Genomic DNA, 18,562 nt, shown 5'->3' on the forward strand with positions numbered 1-18,562 from the left:
CTTCATGCTGATTTTTAAATTACCATGATAAGAGGACGTTATACAGTTTTCTGAAAAACAAGTTATCTGTGCAAAAAAAAATCCCCCATAAAGGTTTTTGAAGACTGTTTTACATTCATATGGATACAGAGGTCTCCTAATAACAGTTTTATAAAAATTAAAAATTTTGAGCAAAAATGGCTGTTGATTTGATGGACTGACCCCTGTTACAAAATGTTAAATAAAATTATTTTATAAGTATACTTTTGTTGTTTACAGAATAACTGCAAAAAACATATTAGAAAACTGCAGTGTATTAACAACAAATATAAACTCAACTACTTTAAATGTGCTTTTTTATCAAAGCAAACAATCACTTATACTCATCATCTCCTCCTCTATTAACTAATTAAAAATTTCAACAGCTTCGAGCTATAAATTTTTTTCTTGTGTTCCTTGGGTTTTTAAATGTGTTGTTAACACTAAACAAAAATTAGGAATTCCTGACAATTTAATATAGTATAGGAAAGAAATGATATTTTTAAATACACAATTGATTTTAAACCATTTTTTTATTTAAACCATTGAAAAATAAAACACTTCACTTAAGTGGAATAAAACGTGAACTGTGTGTGGCACCAATACCTGGTCTTCCGTGTTTTACAGGCTTGTATGTTACACTAAATTCACCTAAATAGTGGCCAATCATTTCAGGCTGAAAAAAAAGAAGTAAATTAATACAGAATATTTATTAAGAATTAAATACAAGGAAGAAAAAAGGTTTTATGGTACTTATCGGTTATCTCCCCGCCATGTACAATCATTGTTTTATTCAAACCACCTGCTAATCTACTACTATAATCCATTGCAAATTACCTACATGTTTTCTGCAGGCGGCCAAGTGTCCTTAATCACATCAATTATAGTGTCAAACATGTCTTTTTCATGAACTTCTCGCTGCCACATGAACTCCGCTAAGTATAAATCCAGATAATGGTGGTCCATGCCTCTGTGCTTCTTGTACCAACATTTTACGAGCCCCACAATCTTTCAATAATTTGTGTACAGGTGCGTGTAGATGGATTGATGAAGTTAAAATTTTGGATCACTTGTAAGTGCTTGAATCCCACTTCTTCAATTTCGTTTGTTATATATGCCCTTTACAAATCCGTGTACAACGTTGACACTTCCATCACATGTTTTTTAATTTCTTTCATCAACATTGAAAATGAATGATCAGAAACGCAAACAAGAAAGCATTCCTCAATTTTTCAACATGTACCCTCAAATATCCACTGTTGTGGCAAAATTCGCCCAGCATTGTTTTTGCACCTTGTAAAGAAGCTTTCGTCCAATTCAAAAACTTTCCTAACACCACCAATCTTTTGATTATCTAACCTAACATGTAAATTGATTACTACTTACTGTTTGAACCCGTTGGAATGGAAAAATACGTGGCAAGCAGATAACCGATAAGAACCAAAATAATGTTTCTAACCATAGCTAGATGGAATACTACTATACAATTATTATTTATTCTCCCTTACTTTAGAGGAGTAAACTACAGTTAAATTATTTTCATTGTAAAAAAAAATAATTGTTCAATCCTTTTTGTTAAGTATAAAAATTAATGTCAATTTTTGAAAAAGGTTAATAATACAACCCCCATTACAAGGACATGTTATAACACAGAAAGAAGGATGTTCCCCCCCCCCAAAAAAAGAATTGTTATCAGGTAAAACAAAGTACTGTTATCAGATTAAAAAAAATTTCTGCTTTTTAATAAGTATAAGAATTGTACTTTAACTGTAATGTATGTATATTTAGTAATAAATTAAACAGAATAAATAGCTAATACATTTAGCTCTTCAAATTTAACTATTAATGGGTTTTTCTGGGAAAAAAATACTTCTGCATTATAATCACCTGGACACAACACATTTTTTGTAATAAACAGATATCCCATTTTACTTCTTAATCAGAACAATAAAATTTCCAACTGCTACACAGCAACTAGTATGAAGAGCCAATACACACTGTAGTAGATCAAATATCAGAGTATGAATGTACGGCCTAAGAAAAAACAACACCATTCTAAAATTTCCTATCATTGCCCAGGTTTTCATCAAATTCTGGGAAATTTATATTTAAGACGAGAAGGGCTGCATAACTCAATGCAATTCACAAGGATGTTATGCACTGTCAAGTGGCTGTTGCATCCATATGCATAATTGAGTGTTTTCTCCTGACATTAAAAACCCATAACTATGGCCCAACTACAATTGGCAGAGGAGCACTTCCTCCTAGCAAATCTTTTGCATGAGGAGTCCCCAAGGCATCACAGTACACCTTTGATAAATCGAAGTTATAAATTGTAACAGTCTAGTTAAAACTACACAGCTGTATAAAAAATATAAACTCCAAGCAAGCAAAGATTAATTTTATTTAGATTCACTTTTGTAAGCAGCTTAAAAAAATAAACTAAATTTATGAACTAGGTAAGACACAAATATTATTGTCTATTTCATTAAACAAAATAGATATCACTAAGATAAAAGTGAAAGTTATTAAAAATAATCTAGACACAGTATTTAAGTAGATAACATACCTTAACCTCAACCTGGTTAAAAGTTTTGCCATTGTATACACCTACAATGCTTCCAACCATTTCTGGAACGATTATCATATTCCGGAGGTGAGTTTTAACAACTTCTGGTTTCTCATTTGGAGGAGCTTCTTTCTTTGCTTTTCTTAATTTCTTAACTAGAGCCATTGGTTTTCTTTTCAGACCACGCGAGAATCTTCGTCTTGCACGAGCATGCATCAACTCCATTAACTGTTCACTGAAAAAAATAACTGGATGTTTAGCATTCAGAATATTAACAAAATTATATTGACAAATCTATTGTTCTTAATTACACTATAATATTTAACATATCATTAATAAACTCGCAAATGTATTAACCTATAAATTATTCTTCCTGCAAACGTCATCAGTTGAATGCAAAATAGATGGATTTTTATGCAAACTATAATTCATATTTTATTATAATGAAAGTTTATGATACTATCATTTGCATTATATATTTAACTGTCAATTTAAAGGACAAGTACACATAGTGTCATACAACATATTTTCTTTATGTACCTAGATAAAACTTGTAAATGTGTATTTCAATGCACAAAAAACAATTAACTTATATACATCACCAAAGCAAATGATTAAGGACTACAAAAAAATTATGTTTCGATAACAAAAGTAAAAACAAAAACTTACACAGGCATGTCCAATAATTGATCTAGGTCCACTCCCCTGAAAGTGAACTTCCTGAAAGTCCTCTTCTTTTTCTGGGTTTCTTCTTGCTGTAACATAAAATGTTATATTAACAAAGGTGCTAGACTAACCGAACAGTTTTATTTATAAATTACTAAAAACATTTAGTGCCAATATGTGATTCTATTATTAGTTACATTCAAAATTAAGCAACAGAACATTAGATCATTTTTAAAATTATCTAATCTCACACATACAATTATGATCACATGATTGTCATCCAATATTACCACAAAGAAAAATGTTTTTAATTGCTGTGAAAATTGTTCTAATATCAGATGAAAATGTAATGAAAAGATTTCCATCTATTGTTTATGAAAGTATATTAAATTTATATGTACAATTATACATTACCCTAAAAAAATTAAATTTTTTTTGCTAATATATAATTATTATAAGTCAATATAAAAAATTTAAATATCACATAAAATAACAAATATAAATTAACAAGATACTTTTTTTTGTCTTCAGTAATTTGACCAGTTTGATGCACCTCTCCAAGATTCCATATCTAGTGCCAGTAATTTCACTTCGGTATACTCCCTACAACCCTAACAATTTGTTTTGCATATTCCAAATGTTGCCAGCCAGCACAATTTTTCCCATCTACCTGTCCCTCTAATATCAAAGTGACTATTCCAGGATGGCTTAATATGATCCCTCTAAGTCTGTCTTGTCTTTTAACTTTACTTTTCCAAATGCTACTTTCTTCATCAATTTGTCGCAACACCTCTTCATTTGTCACTTTATCCACCCATCTGATTTTTAACATTCTCCTATAGCACTGCATTTCAAAAACTTCTAATCTTTTCTTTTCAGGTACAATAGTTCGAGTTTCACTTCCATATAAAGCTACACTCCAAATATATACTTTCAAAAATGCTTTCCCGACATTTAAATTAATTTTTGATGTAAGCAAATTATATTTGTGACTGAAAGCTCGTTTCGCCTGTGCTATTTGGCGTTTTATATTGCTCCTGCTTCATCCATCTTAATAATTCTACTTCCCAATAACAGAATTCTACCTCCATAATCTTTTCCTATTATATATATTCAGTGGTCCATCTATATTATTTCTACTACATTTCATTACTTTCATTTTGTTCCTGTTTATTTTCATGCAGTAGTTCTGGCATAGGACTTCATCCATGACATTCATTGTTTCTTCTAAATCTTTTTACGCTCATTTAGAATTATTACACATTAGCAAATCGTAGCATCTTTATCTTTTCACCTTGCACTGTTACTCTGGATCTAAATTGTTCTTCAACATTATTAACTACTATGTAAAGATTAAAAAGTAACAGGGATAGGGAACATCCTTGACAGACTCCCATTTTTATTACAGGTTCTTTCTTATGTTCTTTGATTATTACTGTTGCAGTTTGGTTTCTATAAATAACAAGATTTAATAAGCATTAAATCTTTTAATTTATTTGTATTTTATAACTTTCTATTAAATAATAATGATGATGATAATAAGATTAAACTGCTTATTTGTTTATAAAATAATTATTTATTAGAAACATATATATTCATCGAATATGGTAAAATATTTATAAATTACTTAGTGCATTGTTACAACTAAAATTTTGTTAATCATACCTAAAATAAATTAATTTTACTCTTAATCAGAAACTTACATTACTTGAATATTAAAGCACTTGTCTCTTATTTTTCATGGGAGGGTGGTTAAAATTATCACTACTATTAGCAAGGTATGTAGAATATCAGTTTGTCATGGAAAGGTGTGGTCAAGAACATAATCTTGTATTACGGTCAGCACTGTACATTATTTCAAACCAAGTTAGAACAATTTCTTCTCATTTAACTCTTATGATGCTAACATCCTGAAAATCAGACATCGTTAAACTATACATAGAGTGCTAACATCAGATTTTCAGGACGTTTACAAAAATTGAATCAAAGGGTGTGTTCGTTTACAACATATGATTGTTGTCGTTATTTCAAGATGTCATTTATGTTCTTTGCAAGTTTTTTAAAAGTTTTTGCAGCATTTGCCATATAAATAATAAAAATGAAACGATCTGTCATTAGTACTGGATGACTCGGATAAAAGTGATTTTATGTGGAATAATGATTCAACAAGTTCTGATTCTGTAGATGATCCAGACTATCATCCTACAGGAATATAAACCAACCATCTAACATCAGGTTTGGAGAATGATTCCGATTTGGAATAAAATAATATTACTAGCACTCCACCAACTACATCAAGGCCTACAGGCTGACATCATAAACAGGCCGATGACAATCTACGCAGTGACATGCAGGATGGGAGAGAGTGATCAAATGTTGAAGAAGATAAGATTAGGTTATCACCATAATTCTAATTTTCATAAATTGCCAGAGATTAAACACTGTCCATCCATTCAATTCAAAACCAGTTGAATATTTGGTAATTATTTACTCGACGTGCCTCACCCCAAAATCACAAAAAACCATATCAAATTCATTCAAAATTAATATTTATTCATTTAATGATGTATTTTGGGTGTCAGAAAATAGAAAAAACACTTATCATAGTGAAACAATAAATAAATAATATAATAAATAAAAATAATATATTATAAAATTATAATATAATAAATTAATATTATATAATAACATAATATTTATTAAATAAGTAATATAATCTAATCAAACTTAACATATGCTCGCTTCACTCGCTAACTTGGACTAATCAACAGTAATGTTTTCATTATTTAATTAATTAGGTTAGGTTCGGCTCTTGATTGTGGTTGTGTTTTTCTTGCTCCGAGTATTTGTGGTTATTATTGCAGTTTTTGTTAATAGTTCTGTTACTTTTTCATTTTGTTGTTTGTTTTTAATTGTTTAGTGATGTTTTTGGTAGTTCTGTTGCGTTTTTGTTGATTTTCATTTTTTATTTTATCACTATGTAAATTTTTACTAATTTTCTATTTCCCAATATCCAAAATACATCATTAAATGAATAAATATTAATTTTGAATGAATTTGATATGTTTTTTTGTGATTTCGGGGAGAGGCACTTCAACTAAATAATTACCAAATATATTATTTTATATAACTGACTTGTTAGAAATGTTTGATATAAAAGAAATGCAGTAAAAAGAATTAGCAAACACAGTAGAGGTTAAATTTTTACAAATAGGAGGATATCTAAACAAAGGATATAATATATTCATTGATACTTTCTTTACATCCATTAAAGTTAGCAAAATACTTAAATTCTCAGTGAATATTTTTTCACAGAATGGTTACAAATAAAAAAAGATACAAAAGAGCTAGATTTGAACGTATCTCCCCACACTCATCTGTGCAACATTCTCAGGCAGGTACAGATAAATTTTTAATTAAAGAGAATTCTAGTACGCAAAGAGAGAAACTGCTGTTTGCAGTGTAGCAAGCACAGAAGCAGGTGGGAAGAGAAAAAAACCGACATAGATGTATAAAAAAAAGTTGCACACTAAATGTTATCAGCTATTTAGTAAATAGTTATCACTATTGTTATAGTGCACATTTAATGTTATAGTTTTCCACTTTTGTAGTAATAAATTAAATTTTGTTTTCCAGTTAATTTATTGTGTTTATATTATAAACCAACTCTTTAAAGATTAAATATCATTTCTTACAACAAGACATTACAAAATATTGTGCCAAAAACACTCCTAACACCTAACTTTTGAAAATGGGTGTGAATTTTTTAATTATTGATATAAAGTTTAATTACAGTGTGTGTGGAAAAAATGTAATGTCTTTGTCATAGTATAACTCATCTTTGGCGTAGTATATTTTTTAAAACCTCAAAATGTATCACACTGGTTAAAACCAACAAAACATTTGTAGGTATGACTAAATTTTATTTTTGTTTATCAAATTACTTATAGGATCAACATTTGTAGGTGACTAAATTTTATTTTTCTAAATCTAGATCTAAAGCTAGATCTATTACATTAAAGAACAGACAATTACCAACAAAATAAAATAAAAAATCAGAAATTTAGGTTACGAAATAGTTACGATTACTTTTCGAAAACGTACCGAATTAGCAAAAACTATGCTAGCACTAGCCATAAACTAAACAAAAATTACAAGCACGAAGGCGAAAAAAATACCTAGCATTAAAAGGGTTAAGTAAGCAAGGCCTGTTAATGTAGAACATATTCTCAATTCACTGTGCTGTGACGTATTAGTTCTTTTCACACACCTTTCAACACAAATTTCTACTTCTCAAGTATTAAATATATGCATAAAAACATTACGAAATAAGAAATTCACTATTATTAGCTGACTTAAACGTATTTATAGTTTTTTTTATATAAATGGAAACGGCGCTATTGTGATTCTCTTCTGGTTACCAGGTATGATTGCGATACAATCCCTAAATAAAATCCCTTGTTTATAAACGAAAACTGTAGCAAAGCAACCAGGTGCATCTGCCACAGCGAAAATACACTAACTTTTTATCAATAGCAAACCGAGAAAACACATTTTAACCACGAAAAATTATGCACATTTCAAGCCTAAAAATACTGTCATGGCACATGACTATTTAACATGAATAGCAAAAAAAAAAATAATAACTGCATGCAGGAACAAGAACCTTTCTACAATTATACACTGATAACATAAAATCTATGAGAAATCTGGAATAAATTTATGAGATCCGTATATTAGACAAAGAATATGGATGCTAAGAATAATAACGAATAAAAATCATTATTATAAATACTAACCTCGGCCATGACTACGCGTGCACCACAATTACAGGAAATAAAAAGATCACATATGCTAAAGTTATCCGGTTTACCGCAAGAGAGCCAACTTAACAATTAAAAATTTTAATTACATTGTAAAAAATATATATTTGCACTGAATTAATTTTTTTAAAAATGCAATAATTCTCCCCTTTGCTAAAAAAATTTACTTTAATATTTTTTGATATTTATGCTTTGCACAGTTGCCTTATTTTAAAAAGAATTGTTTGGTAAATCGTCCTCTGCTTTAAAGAAATATGATTTAAATGTTTTTAACAAATCCTTTCAAAACTGACTTCCGTGTTGCATAAATACCCATAATCATATAAGGAAATTAGAAAAAAACTGGCGAGCAGAAATCTGTATCTGGTCCTGGAATTACTGTTATAATATAATTTTTTAATTATACGTGGAATGTCTTTTTAATTTTTTTTTTAATCATCAAGGGTTTTTATTATGGTAGGCCTGTATTAATTACAAAATATTTTCTCATGAATTTGAGGAAGAATTCCAAATTCGATTTTTTAAATATTGATTATCGATTTTAAAAATGACCAGCTGTTCTTAGTCCATAGTAGCACTCCTAGAAAGTTAATATGCTTGTTAATATGCAACTATATATCTGTAATAATTTAAAATGTATATTCATATTGTGCAGTGTTTATACATTACATGCGGGAAATTTTGCTCTTACAGCGAGTTTATTAAATTAAAGTTTTGAAATGAATTAGTTTTTAATTAACTTAATCCTTTCTTTTTAACATCGGGTCCAATTTTATGAATGGTTACATTTTTTAACTGTAAATAAGTACACAATAAGAACAGTTTTTAATTTTTTTTTTATATTGTGAAATATTTCATATTAGAAGATATCATATTAACAAAAGGTCTGCTATTAACAAAATATATCGGGGTATTTTTATTCAAAATGGGAAGCAATTTGCTGCCAGTTAAATTATATATTGATCTTAAATTTTTACTGTAACAGCCTACTTTTTGCCATAAAAACAAAAAAGAGCCATCTTAAAACATGTTCAGGCTTCCCTTAACTTATTCGTAAAACAATTTTTGGAATACGTGGGATCATATAAAACAGATACTTTATATACAGTTAACTCCTAGCATCTGACATAATTCATTACGTATAATTATTTTACTAATCGAATATGTAGTTTATTTAGATTTTTAATTAAGATGGGATGACTTTTATTTTCTTTTAAGAAATGAAATTGTTTATTATCAACATACAACTTCTGTCTAACAGTAATATGGAAAATAAGATGAACAGTATTAAAAACAAAAAGCAATTTATAAGAAAACAACGTGAATAACTAAAAACATAGCATAATGAAATGAATTCAAAATAGAAAATTAGATTAAAAAGAAGTACAATAATGATCACAAACTCTATAAAATAATGAAATAGGGAACCAGTGATGGATGTGAACTGACCTAATTACAAAAAAACTCGTTCAAAAACACTCAATGATCCCCAGATTCTATGGTAAGTAGAAGTTTTCAATCGAACTAAAAAAAATTCAACGTGCATATATTCAGAGGGTATCACAAATTAATTCATAGTCTACAAATATATTCCAGTAAAATTAAAGACAAAAATTCTTAAAAATATGTATGCAAATACTCTATTTTTTAATCATAGTTACTATAAGATTAATTTAAATTTAGTATTAAAGCAAAAATTGTGATAAAAAAATTTACACTAATTTTATGGTATAAATAGTACCATAATTCTAGTACACTAAAAAATTTAGTTAAAATGTTTCAAAACTTAACATATTTGATATAATGGTGCTTTTATTCTAAAGTAGTTTATTGACAAGAGATATATTATTATTTAGTTTTTATTAAATAGCTTATTTATTTGAATAATTAATGACAATTTATCAATTTTTTTTTACCATTAGTCTTATATAGCTCAGAATTATTTACATATTTGTGTTACATAAATTTGTTTATTTTTCTTACATAACTAACGAATTTTCTCACTCTATGAATCATGAGACCTTGCCGATGATGAGGGGCCTTGAGTGCTCAGTGATACTGAGTAGCTGGACCAAAGGTGCAACCATATCACAGTGGTATCTGTTGAGAGCCAGACTAAGGGATGATTCCTGAAACAGGGCAGCAGCTGTTTCAGTAGATGTTAAGGGAGTAGGTCAGGAGGATTTAAATGACCATATCAACATCACTCAATCTTCTGAGCACTGCACAGCTGAAAGCAATGAAAAACTACAGCTGTTTTTTTTCCAAGAAAATGGCGCTCTCTGCATTTCCACGTAATAAAGATGCAGATGTCTTCCTTGGTAAAATATTCTGGAGGTAAACTAGTCCCCTGTTCAGATCTCTGGGTGGGGACTACTAAGGAAGGGGTCACCAAAAAATTAAAAAGTAACATTCTACAGGTCAGAGCATGGAATATTAGAAGTCTAAAAAAGGTTGGTAGGTTAGAAAACTTAAAAAGGGAAATGAATAGATTAAATGTAGATGTTGTAGGAATTAGCAAAGTTCAGTGGGAAGAAGAAAACGACTTTTGGTCAGTTGATTTTAGAATAATTAATTCAGCTTGAAATAAAGGGAAGACAGGAACAGGTTTTGTAATGAGCAAGAAGATAGGGAAGAGAGTAGAGTATTTCAAAGTGCATAGTGATAGAATCATTGTAATAAGGATAAAATCAAAACCTAAGCCAACAACGATTGTTAACGTCTACATGTCTACAAGTGCCTATGATGATGATGAGGTAGAGTGTGTATATGAAGAAATTGATGAAGCAATTAAACACATAAAAGGGGATGAAATTTTAATAATAGTTGAAGATTGGAATGCAAGCATTGGAAAAGGCAAGGAAGGAAATATTGTGGGTCCAACTTAATGAGTTTTTCATGAAGTATAATTTAGTAATTGCCAGCACCCAGTTTAAAAATCATAAGAGAAGAATGTACACATGGAAAAAGCCAGGTGATAGTGCAAGGTATCAGATAGATTACATCATAGTTAAACAAAGATTTAGAAATCAACTCATCGACTGCAAAGCTTATCCTGGAGCAGACATTAATAGCAACCATAATTTAGTGATAATGAAATCTTGACTGGGGTTTAAAAACCTGAAGAAAAGGTGTCAGATGAATCAGTGGAATTTAGAGAAGCTTAAGGAAGAGGAGGTAAAGCAGATTTTTGAGAAGGACATCGCAAGAGATCTGACTAAAAAAGGTAAAGTAGAAAATATAGAAGAAGAATGGGATAATGTTAAAAAGGAAATTCTTAAATCAGCAGAAGCGAACTTAGGCGGAGCAAAGAGAACTGGTAGAAAAGCATGGATATCAAAGGATATGTTGGAGCTGATGGATGAACATAGAAAATATAAGAATGCTAGTGATGAAGAAGAAGGTAAAAGGAACTATCGACAATTAAGAAACAGTTTAAACAGGAAGTGCAAATTAGCAAAAAAAGAGTGGATTAAAAAAAAGTTTTCAGAAGTGGAAAGAGAAATGATCATTGATAAAATAGCAGAGCATAGAGGAAAGTGGAGAATTTTGTGGTAAATAAATTAAAATCTAATAATGTCTTAAACAAAGATGGTAAACCAATATATAATATGAAAGAAAACGTTGATAGATGGGTGGAATATATTGAAGATTTATATGGAGGAAATGAATTAGAAACTGGTGTTATAGAAGAAGAAGAGGAGGTTAAAGAGGATGAAAGGGAGATACAATAATGATATCTGAATTTAAGAGCATTAAAAAGATAAGAATGGCAGACATCCTACATCCCTAACAAGTTGTTTTACATTTTCCAAAAGTTGCCTTCCTGCACAATTTTTTCCTTCTACCTATATGTCCAATATTAAAGCGACTATTCCAGGACGCATTAATATGTGGCCTATAAGTCTGTCTCTTCTTTTAACTATATTTTTCCAAATACTTCTTTCTTCATGTATTTTCCACAACACCTCTTCATTTGTCACTTTATCCATCCATCTGATTTTTAAAATTCCCTATAGCACGGCATTTCAAAAGCTTCTAATATTTTCTTGTGAGGTACAACGATCGTCCAAAGTTTCACTTCCATATAAAAAGCTACGCTCCAAACATATATACTTTCAAAAATCTTTTCCTGACGTTTAAATAAATTATATTTGTGATGAAGGCTCGTTTCGTCTGGGCTATTCGGCATTTTATATCGCTGCTGCTTCGACCATCTATAGTAATTCTACTTCCCATATAACAAAATTCTTCTATCTTTATATCTTTTCTCATCCTATTTTTACATTCAGTGGTCCATCTTCGTTATTTCTCCTACATTTCATTACTTTCGTTTTGTTCTTGTTTATTTTCATGCGTTCATTGTCCCTTTTAAATCCTTTTTACTCTCGGCTAGAATTACTACAGAGATATTATCTATACAATAACAAATATAATAAAGAATGTTTAATTAAGCGTTCATATAATAAGCGAAAAATTTGTTACGAAACTCTTACGAGCCTGATTCGTTCGTTAATAAATGGATTTAACTTTCAGTCAAGAAGTATAAAATTTGATTCCTTTTTTACTCAATTCATATTAAGTGAAAAAAATCCTTTGTTCCTCATAAAATATTTAAATTCATGTAACTTCTGAATCACCAGAACGATAATAAAAATTAACAATTGCAGAGAATAAAGTTAAAAAAAATTGTCTGGTTTCCATCTTGAAATTTGGGATTGGGTTTCATGATAATTTTTTTATTAGAGAAAGTTGTTTGTAAGTACGCGTACCGAACATATTCCTCAAATCCATCTTGAGGTATTAATTTTTCTTTAAATAACAGAAGATGGCGGAAAACGGGAGATGGCAATTTTTTCATGTAAAATCTTTTGATTACGTAGAATACGAAAATGATCTACGTTTCTGTACACGTATAAAATAACACAGGATTCGCGCACACGTAAATTTACACTATCAGAAAAAAAGGGTGTGTTTTTTGTAAATTTAAACATAAACAGAAAACAAGAAATTAATTTGGGGTCACATTTATACAAAAGAAGCAATTTTACTAAACATCCTAACGATTCTAGCTGAATATAACAAGAAAATAGATGGCGATTAGTTAAATATTTATTTTTCTTACCAATCTTCCACTATTGCTGAAGATTATTTAAATATAACTTATAAATAACGGATATTTAAAGGACTGCATAATTTCCATTCAGATTTATTGGCCCGCCCCGCCGGGGCAGGCACTAACAAAAAATTAATTAAGACTCATCATTTGCCTCTTTCCACGGAAATCTTTAGTAAAAGGCGAAAGATTTATGCGTAATGAAAAGAGACCAGAGTATGAATAATAAACCACTTACAAACATACCTGATCTAACGTACAACTACCTCTGTTTTGAGAAGTTTCAAAATAATGCACGATAATTAACCGTAAGTATTACATAACTGACATTAAGATACATATTCACTTAAAACAAAAAGAGGTTAAATAGAAAATATAATTCTAATTTCACAGCAGAAAAATTTAAAACAGTTATATTTAAATATAATATTATAGAATACATTTTAGTTACATTTCGTTACGTTAGGTAGCACGTAAGTATTAATAAACTGTACTGCTAATAGCCAGGATGAAGATAGACAGTATCTTTGTAATAATAGATGGGAGTAAAATTCTATTTTATTTAGTAGAATTTTTTTTAACATCACAATTATCTTGTTTATTAAAATAAAAAATATGGTTAAATACTTAGCAAATAAATACTCTTTATATAAGCTTAAAGAAAACTCTAATTGGTTTTCAAGAAATATTTTTAACATGTACGATGCTGAAGTCTAGAAAGTTCTTTAAACATCTATATTTTTTTTGTAGTTCATTTTCTGAATGAAACACTTACAACTTAATTTTTTTTTTAAATCTGTCTAATTTCACATAGTCGTAGAAAAGGGGAAGAATCAAATAACTGGATTAAAAAAATTCTCATTTTCTTGGTAATCTATTACACTTGTAAATTATTTTTCTATTATGTGATTCGTAAAATGTAAAAAAAATACATGTTAAATATATGTAATAGACGACAGATACTCAATAAACAATGTTTAAGCGTTCGATATAATAAACAAAAATTAGAAAAAATTTGGTTACAAAACTCTTACCGTCCCGATTTCATTTATTAAACAACGAATAATTGCTAAAAAATGATAAATCTGTGGCAGTAAATTTATAATTATCAAATTTAAGCAAAACTGGGATAATGACTAATACTCTCTGCTAATTATATGAATTTGTTTATTAAATGAAATCGGGCCGGTAAGAGTTTTATAACAAATTATTCTATTTTTTGTTTATTATATGGAATGGTTACACATTTTTTATTATATATTTTTGTATATCTATTGTTTATTACAAATATTTACAATTTTTGAATATCACTGCGTTTTGTTACATTATTCTTTTATTTTTTATTAATACTGATTGTTATCTTATGGATTTATTATTAAAATTTATTGTCTTTCTAGGCCAAAAAATATACATTTTTTTAAATTTCTGAGCCAATTTTTTTTGTCATTCACTTCATAGTTTTTCATACTTTTTGACCTGCACTAACTCTGACAGACAAAAAAAAACTTTTTTAATATTAACATTATAGACCTCCTCTATGAATCATGAGACCTTGCTGTTGGTGAGAGGGCTTGAGTGCTCAGGGATACAGAGTAGCTGGACCGAAGGTGCAACCATATCGGAGAGGTATCTGTTGAGAGCCAGACTAAGGAATGAGTCCTGAAAGAGGGCAGCAGCTCTTTCAGTAGTTGTTAGGGGCGTGAGTCAGGACGACTTAAACGGCCGTATCAACATCACTCAGTCCTCTGAGTACTGCGCAGCTGAAAGCAATGGAAAACTACAGCTGCTTTTTTGCCAAGAAAATGTGGCTCTCTGCATTTTCACATAGCAATAATGGAGGCGCCTTCCTTGGTAAAATATTCCGGAGGTAAAATAGTCCCCCGTTCGGATCTCCGGGTGGGGACTACTAAGGAAGGGGTCACCAGAAAATTAAAAAAAAACATTCTACGAGTCGGAGCGTGGAATGTTAGAAGCTTGAAAAAGGTTGGTAGGCTAGAAAATTTAAAAAGGGAAATGGGTAGGACAAATGTGGATATAGTAGGAATTAGTGAGGTTCGGTGGGAAGAGGAAGGCGACTTTTGGTCAGGTGATTTTAAAGTAATTAACTCAGCGTCAAATAATAGGCAGGCAGGAGTAGGTTTCGTGATGAACAAGAAGATAGGGAGGAGAGTGGATTTTAAAAAAATTAGGGTTTTAATACAGAGATAGAAGAACAATTGCTAACATGTACAGGAACCAAACAGCAACAATAACAATTGAAGAACATAAGAAAGAAGCCATAATAAGAAAGGGAGTCCGACAAGGATGTTCCCTATCTCCGTTACTTTTTAATCTTTACATGGAACTAGCAGTTAATGATGTTAAAGAACAATTTAGATTCGGAGTAACAGTACAAGGTGAAAAGATAAAGATGCTACGATTTGCTGATGATATAGTAATTCTAGCCGAGAGTAAAAAGGATTTAGAAGAAACAATGAACGGCATAGATGAAGTCCTACGCAAGAACTATCGCATGAAAATAAACAAGAACAAAACAAAAGTAATGAAATGTAGTAAAAATAACAAAGATGGACCGCTGAATGTGCAAATAGGAGGAGAAAAGATTATGGAGGTAGAAGAATTTTGTTATTTGGGAAGTAAAATTACTAAAGATGGACGAAGCAGGAGCGATATAAAATGCCGAATAGCACAAGCTAAACGAGCCTTCAGTAAGAAATATAATTTGTTTACATCAAAAATTAATTTAAATGTCAGGAAAAGATTTTTGAAAGTGTATGTTTGGAGTGTCGCTTTATATGGAAGTGAAACTTGGACAATCGGAGTATCTGAGAAGAAAAGATTAGAAGCGTTTGAAATGTGGTGCTATAGGAGAATGTTAAAAATCAGATGGGTGGATAAAGTGACAAATGAAGAGGTATTGCGGCAAATAGATGAAGAAAGAAGCATTTGGAAAAATATAGTTAAAAGAAGAGACAGACTTATAGGCCACATACTAAGGCATCCTGGAATAGTCGCTTTAATATTGGAAGGACAGGTAGAAGGGAAAAATTGTGTAGGCAGGCCACGTTTGGAGTATTTAAAACAAATTGTTGGGGATGTAGGATGTAGAGGGTATACTGAAATGAAACGACTAGCACTAGATAGGGAATCTTGGAGAGCTGCATCAAACCAGTCAAATGACTGAAGACAAAAAAAAAAAAAAAAAAACATTATAGAGAATTCTCTCTCTCACTCTCACTCACACTCTCTCTCTCTCTCTCTCTCTCTCGCTCTCTCTCTCTCTATTCGGTGCGTGTGGTTGCGCGTAAATTTTGTGGGATAGAAAGTTGCCGCCTAATCATAGTTCTGTTAAATATTAAAAGGAATAAATATAGCTAAATTAAACTTAATTCTAATACCTGACATATTTTTTATGTACTGTGTACTGATTTATTGAAATTATTTCATAAAATAACAAAAATTATATTTCTCATTGAGAGAGGAGAGCAATCTCATCTACATTTTTTAATCGTTCAAGTTCATCGTCGCATCGAATTTATAAACTTTATTCAAACATTTAGTAAAGAAAATATCTTATCATAAATGATGTTTTTAAAAGATAATTTTATAAAATGTAAACTAGTTTTTTTTTTTTGAGGCCTCATTAGACTACTTTAGCCATCCATATTTCAGTTCCTCTTGAATTTCTGTATTAGTCTGGTGTTTCGATTTTCCCTGTATTTCTTTACTCTATCGGATCGGTGCTTCCTGATCTCGTCTGTGATCTGCAATTTGTTATGCCTTTCTAATTTTTTAACTTTGAATCTATTGTTTTGAACTGCGTAGTTAATTTTCATTTTATCACAAACGTCCTTAACCCTCAAGCCAATTTCTTGAAGATCTCTTTGGATTTCTCCAACATATTTTCCACAGGTTTTTTTTATTAATATTCCTTGTGACCAGTTGTTTTAGAATTCGGTTCTTAGGCAATCTTAATACGTGGAAAAAATGGGAAATACTTCGTTTTTTTCTTTGTACTGAGAATCGGGTCGACTTGTTTATAGATTGTTTGATTTGTGGCAATTCGCATCCTTTTGATAACTTTTATTTAAACAAGTTCTGATAATTCACCTTTCTGTTTTAAGTAATCGGTCCGTTTTACTTTCATTCTTAGTCTCACAATCATAAAGCGCCTCCAGAACAACTACTATGTTATAATGGTGAATTTTGGATTTTATTGAGAGACAATTTTTATTATCTAATTGCCAAGTTAGACTTTCTGCTCATTTAATTTTAGTTATTCTGTTTTGTCATGTTTCTTTAACCTTCAAACTGCAGTTAATGATTTCACCTAATCGTTTACATTGTTCAACTATTTTTATTTCTTAATCGTTAACTTTGATTTTGCTTATACAGAGGGAATCCATGGCAATTATTTCTGTCTTTTGATAAGAAATTTTCAGACAAATCCTTTGGAACATTTTTTCTAGGCTGGCGATTTGTTTTTTAACCTCTTAAATACTTAGTACTAGTAAGACCGAATCATCGGCAAATCCTAATATATTATTTTTTATCTGTTCCTATTATAGTTTTAACAGGATTTTCCTTTTGCTAAATTTTAATTATCTAGTCCAGTGTAATACTAAATAGTAGTGGGGAAAGTCCATTACCTTGTCTCAATCCGGTCTTTATCAGAAAGGGTTCAGGCATCTACCCTCCAAATTTAACCTTGGACTGTGTGTTTGTTAATGTTAATTCTATCATTTCCACCAATTTTATGTGAAGCCCGTAATTTCGTAGGACCTCTAGCAAAGCTGGTCTATGAATACAATCATATGCCTTTTTAAAGTCGATGAAAGTTATAAATAATTGTTGTTTATTTTACTGTTTTCCATTATTAATTTTAACGTAAGAATCTAGTTTCCACAACTTCTATAGTTTGCATAACTTCTGACTAGTTTCGGCGTGACGTCTGTATATACATACGTATTTATCTCGCATAACTCAAAAACGATTAGCTGTAGAATCTTGAAAGTTTGGATTTAGTTCTGTTGTAACATCTAGTTGTGCACCTCCCCTTCTGACTGCAATCGACTGGGCTAAAAGTGTTCAAAAAAGCCCAAAGTAAAAAAATTTGGATTTTGGACTTTTTCGTAACTGCAGCAATAAGCCCTCACTGATAGCTTTCCTATAGGATATCATAAATGGTAGTTACGTTCATTGGTTCCAGAGTTATAACCAAATGAAATTTTAAACAATGAAATATTTGGATCTTATAAGGCGAAGGACCTCCTCTATGAATCATGAGACCTTGCCGTTGGTCAGGGGGCTTGAGTGCTCAGGGATACAGAGTAGCTGGACCGAAGGTGCAACCATATCGGAGAGGTATCT

General features: G+C 30.4%; 1 protein-coding gene and 1 non-coding gene across 2 annotated transcripts; both read right to left on the minus strand.

The window, feature by feature from the left end:
• Positions 1-532: 532 nt before the first annotated feature.
• RpS15 (ribosomal protein S15) lies at positions 533-8,134 on the minus strand. The gene is made up of 4 exons (XM_075353668.1): positions 8,053-8,134; positions 3,257-3,342; positions 2,588-2,822; positions 533-694 (listed from the first exon to the last, which is right to left on the minus strand). The coding sequence occupies exons 1-4, from the start codon at positions 8,059-8,061 to the stop codon at positions 581-583; spliced, it is 444 nt and encodes a 147-aa protein (XP_075209783.1). The 5' UTR covers positions 8,062-8,134; the 3' UTR covers positions 533-580.
• Positions 8,135-13,294: 5,160 nt separating this feature from the next.
• Positions 13,295-13,412, minus strand: LOC142318596 (U5 spliceosomal RNA). Its single transcript, XR_012754972.1, has one exon. It is a non-coding gene; the product is annotated as a U5 spliceosomal RNA (small nuclear RNA).
• Positions 13,413-18,562: the final 5,150 nt, after the last annotated feature.

Source organism: Lycorma delicatula, chromosome 1 (genome assembly GCF_047948215.1).
Source record: "Lycorma delicatula isolate Av1 chromosome 1, ASM4794821v1, whole genome shotgun sequence".
Classification (NCBI taxonomy): domain Eukaryota; kingdom Metazoa; phylum Arthropoda; class Insecta; order Hemiptera; family Fulgoridae; genus Lycorma; species Lycorma delicatula.

Bases quoted from the DNA above. Each gene is read 5' to 3' on its own strand.
- RpS15 (XM_075353668.1), bottom strand. The intron at 2,823-3,256 runs GTAAGTTTTTGT...TATTTTTTTCAG, and splicing joins CAATTATTGGACATGCCTGT to TGAACAGTTAATGGAGTTGA. The intron at 695-2,587 runs GTATGTTATCTA...CTTTTTTTTCAG, and splicing joins TTAACCAGGTTGAGGTTAAG to CCTGAAATGATTGGCCACTA.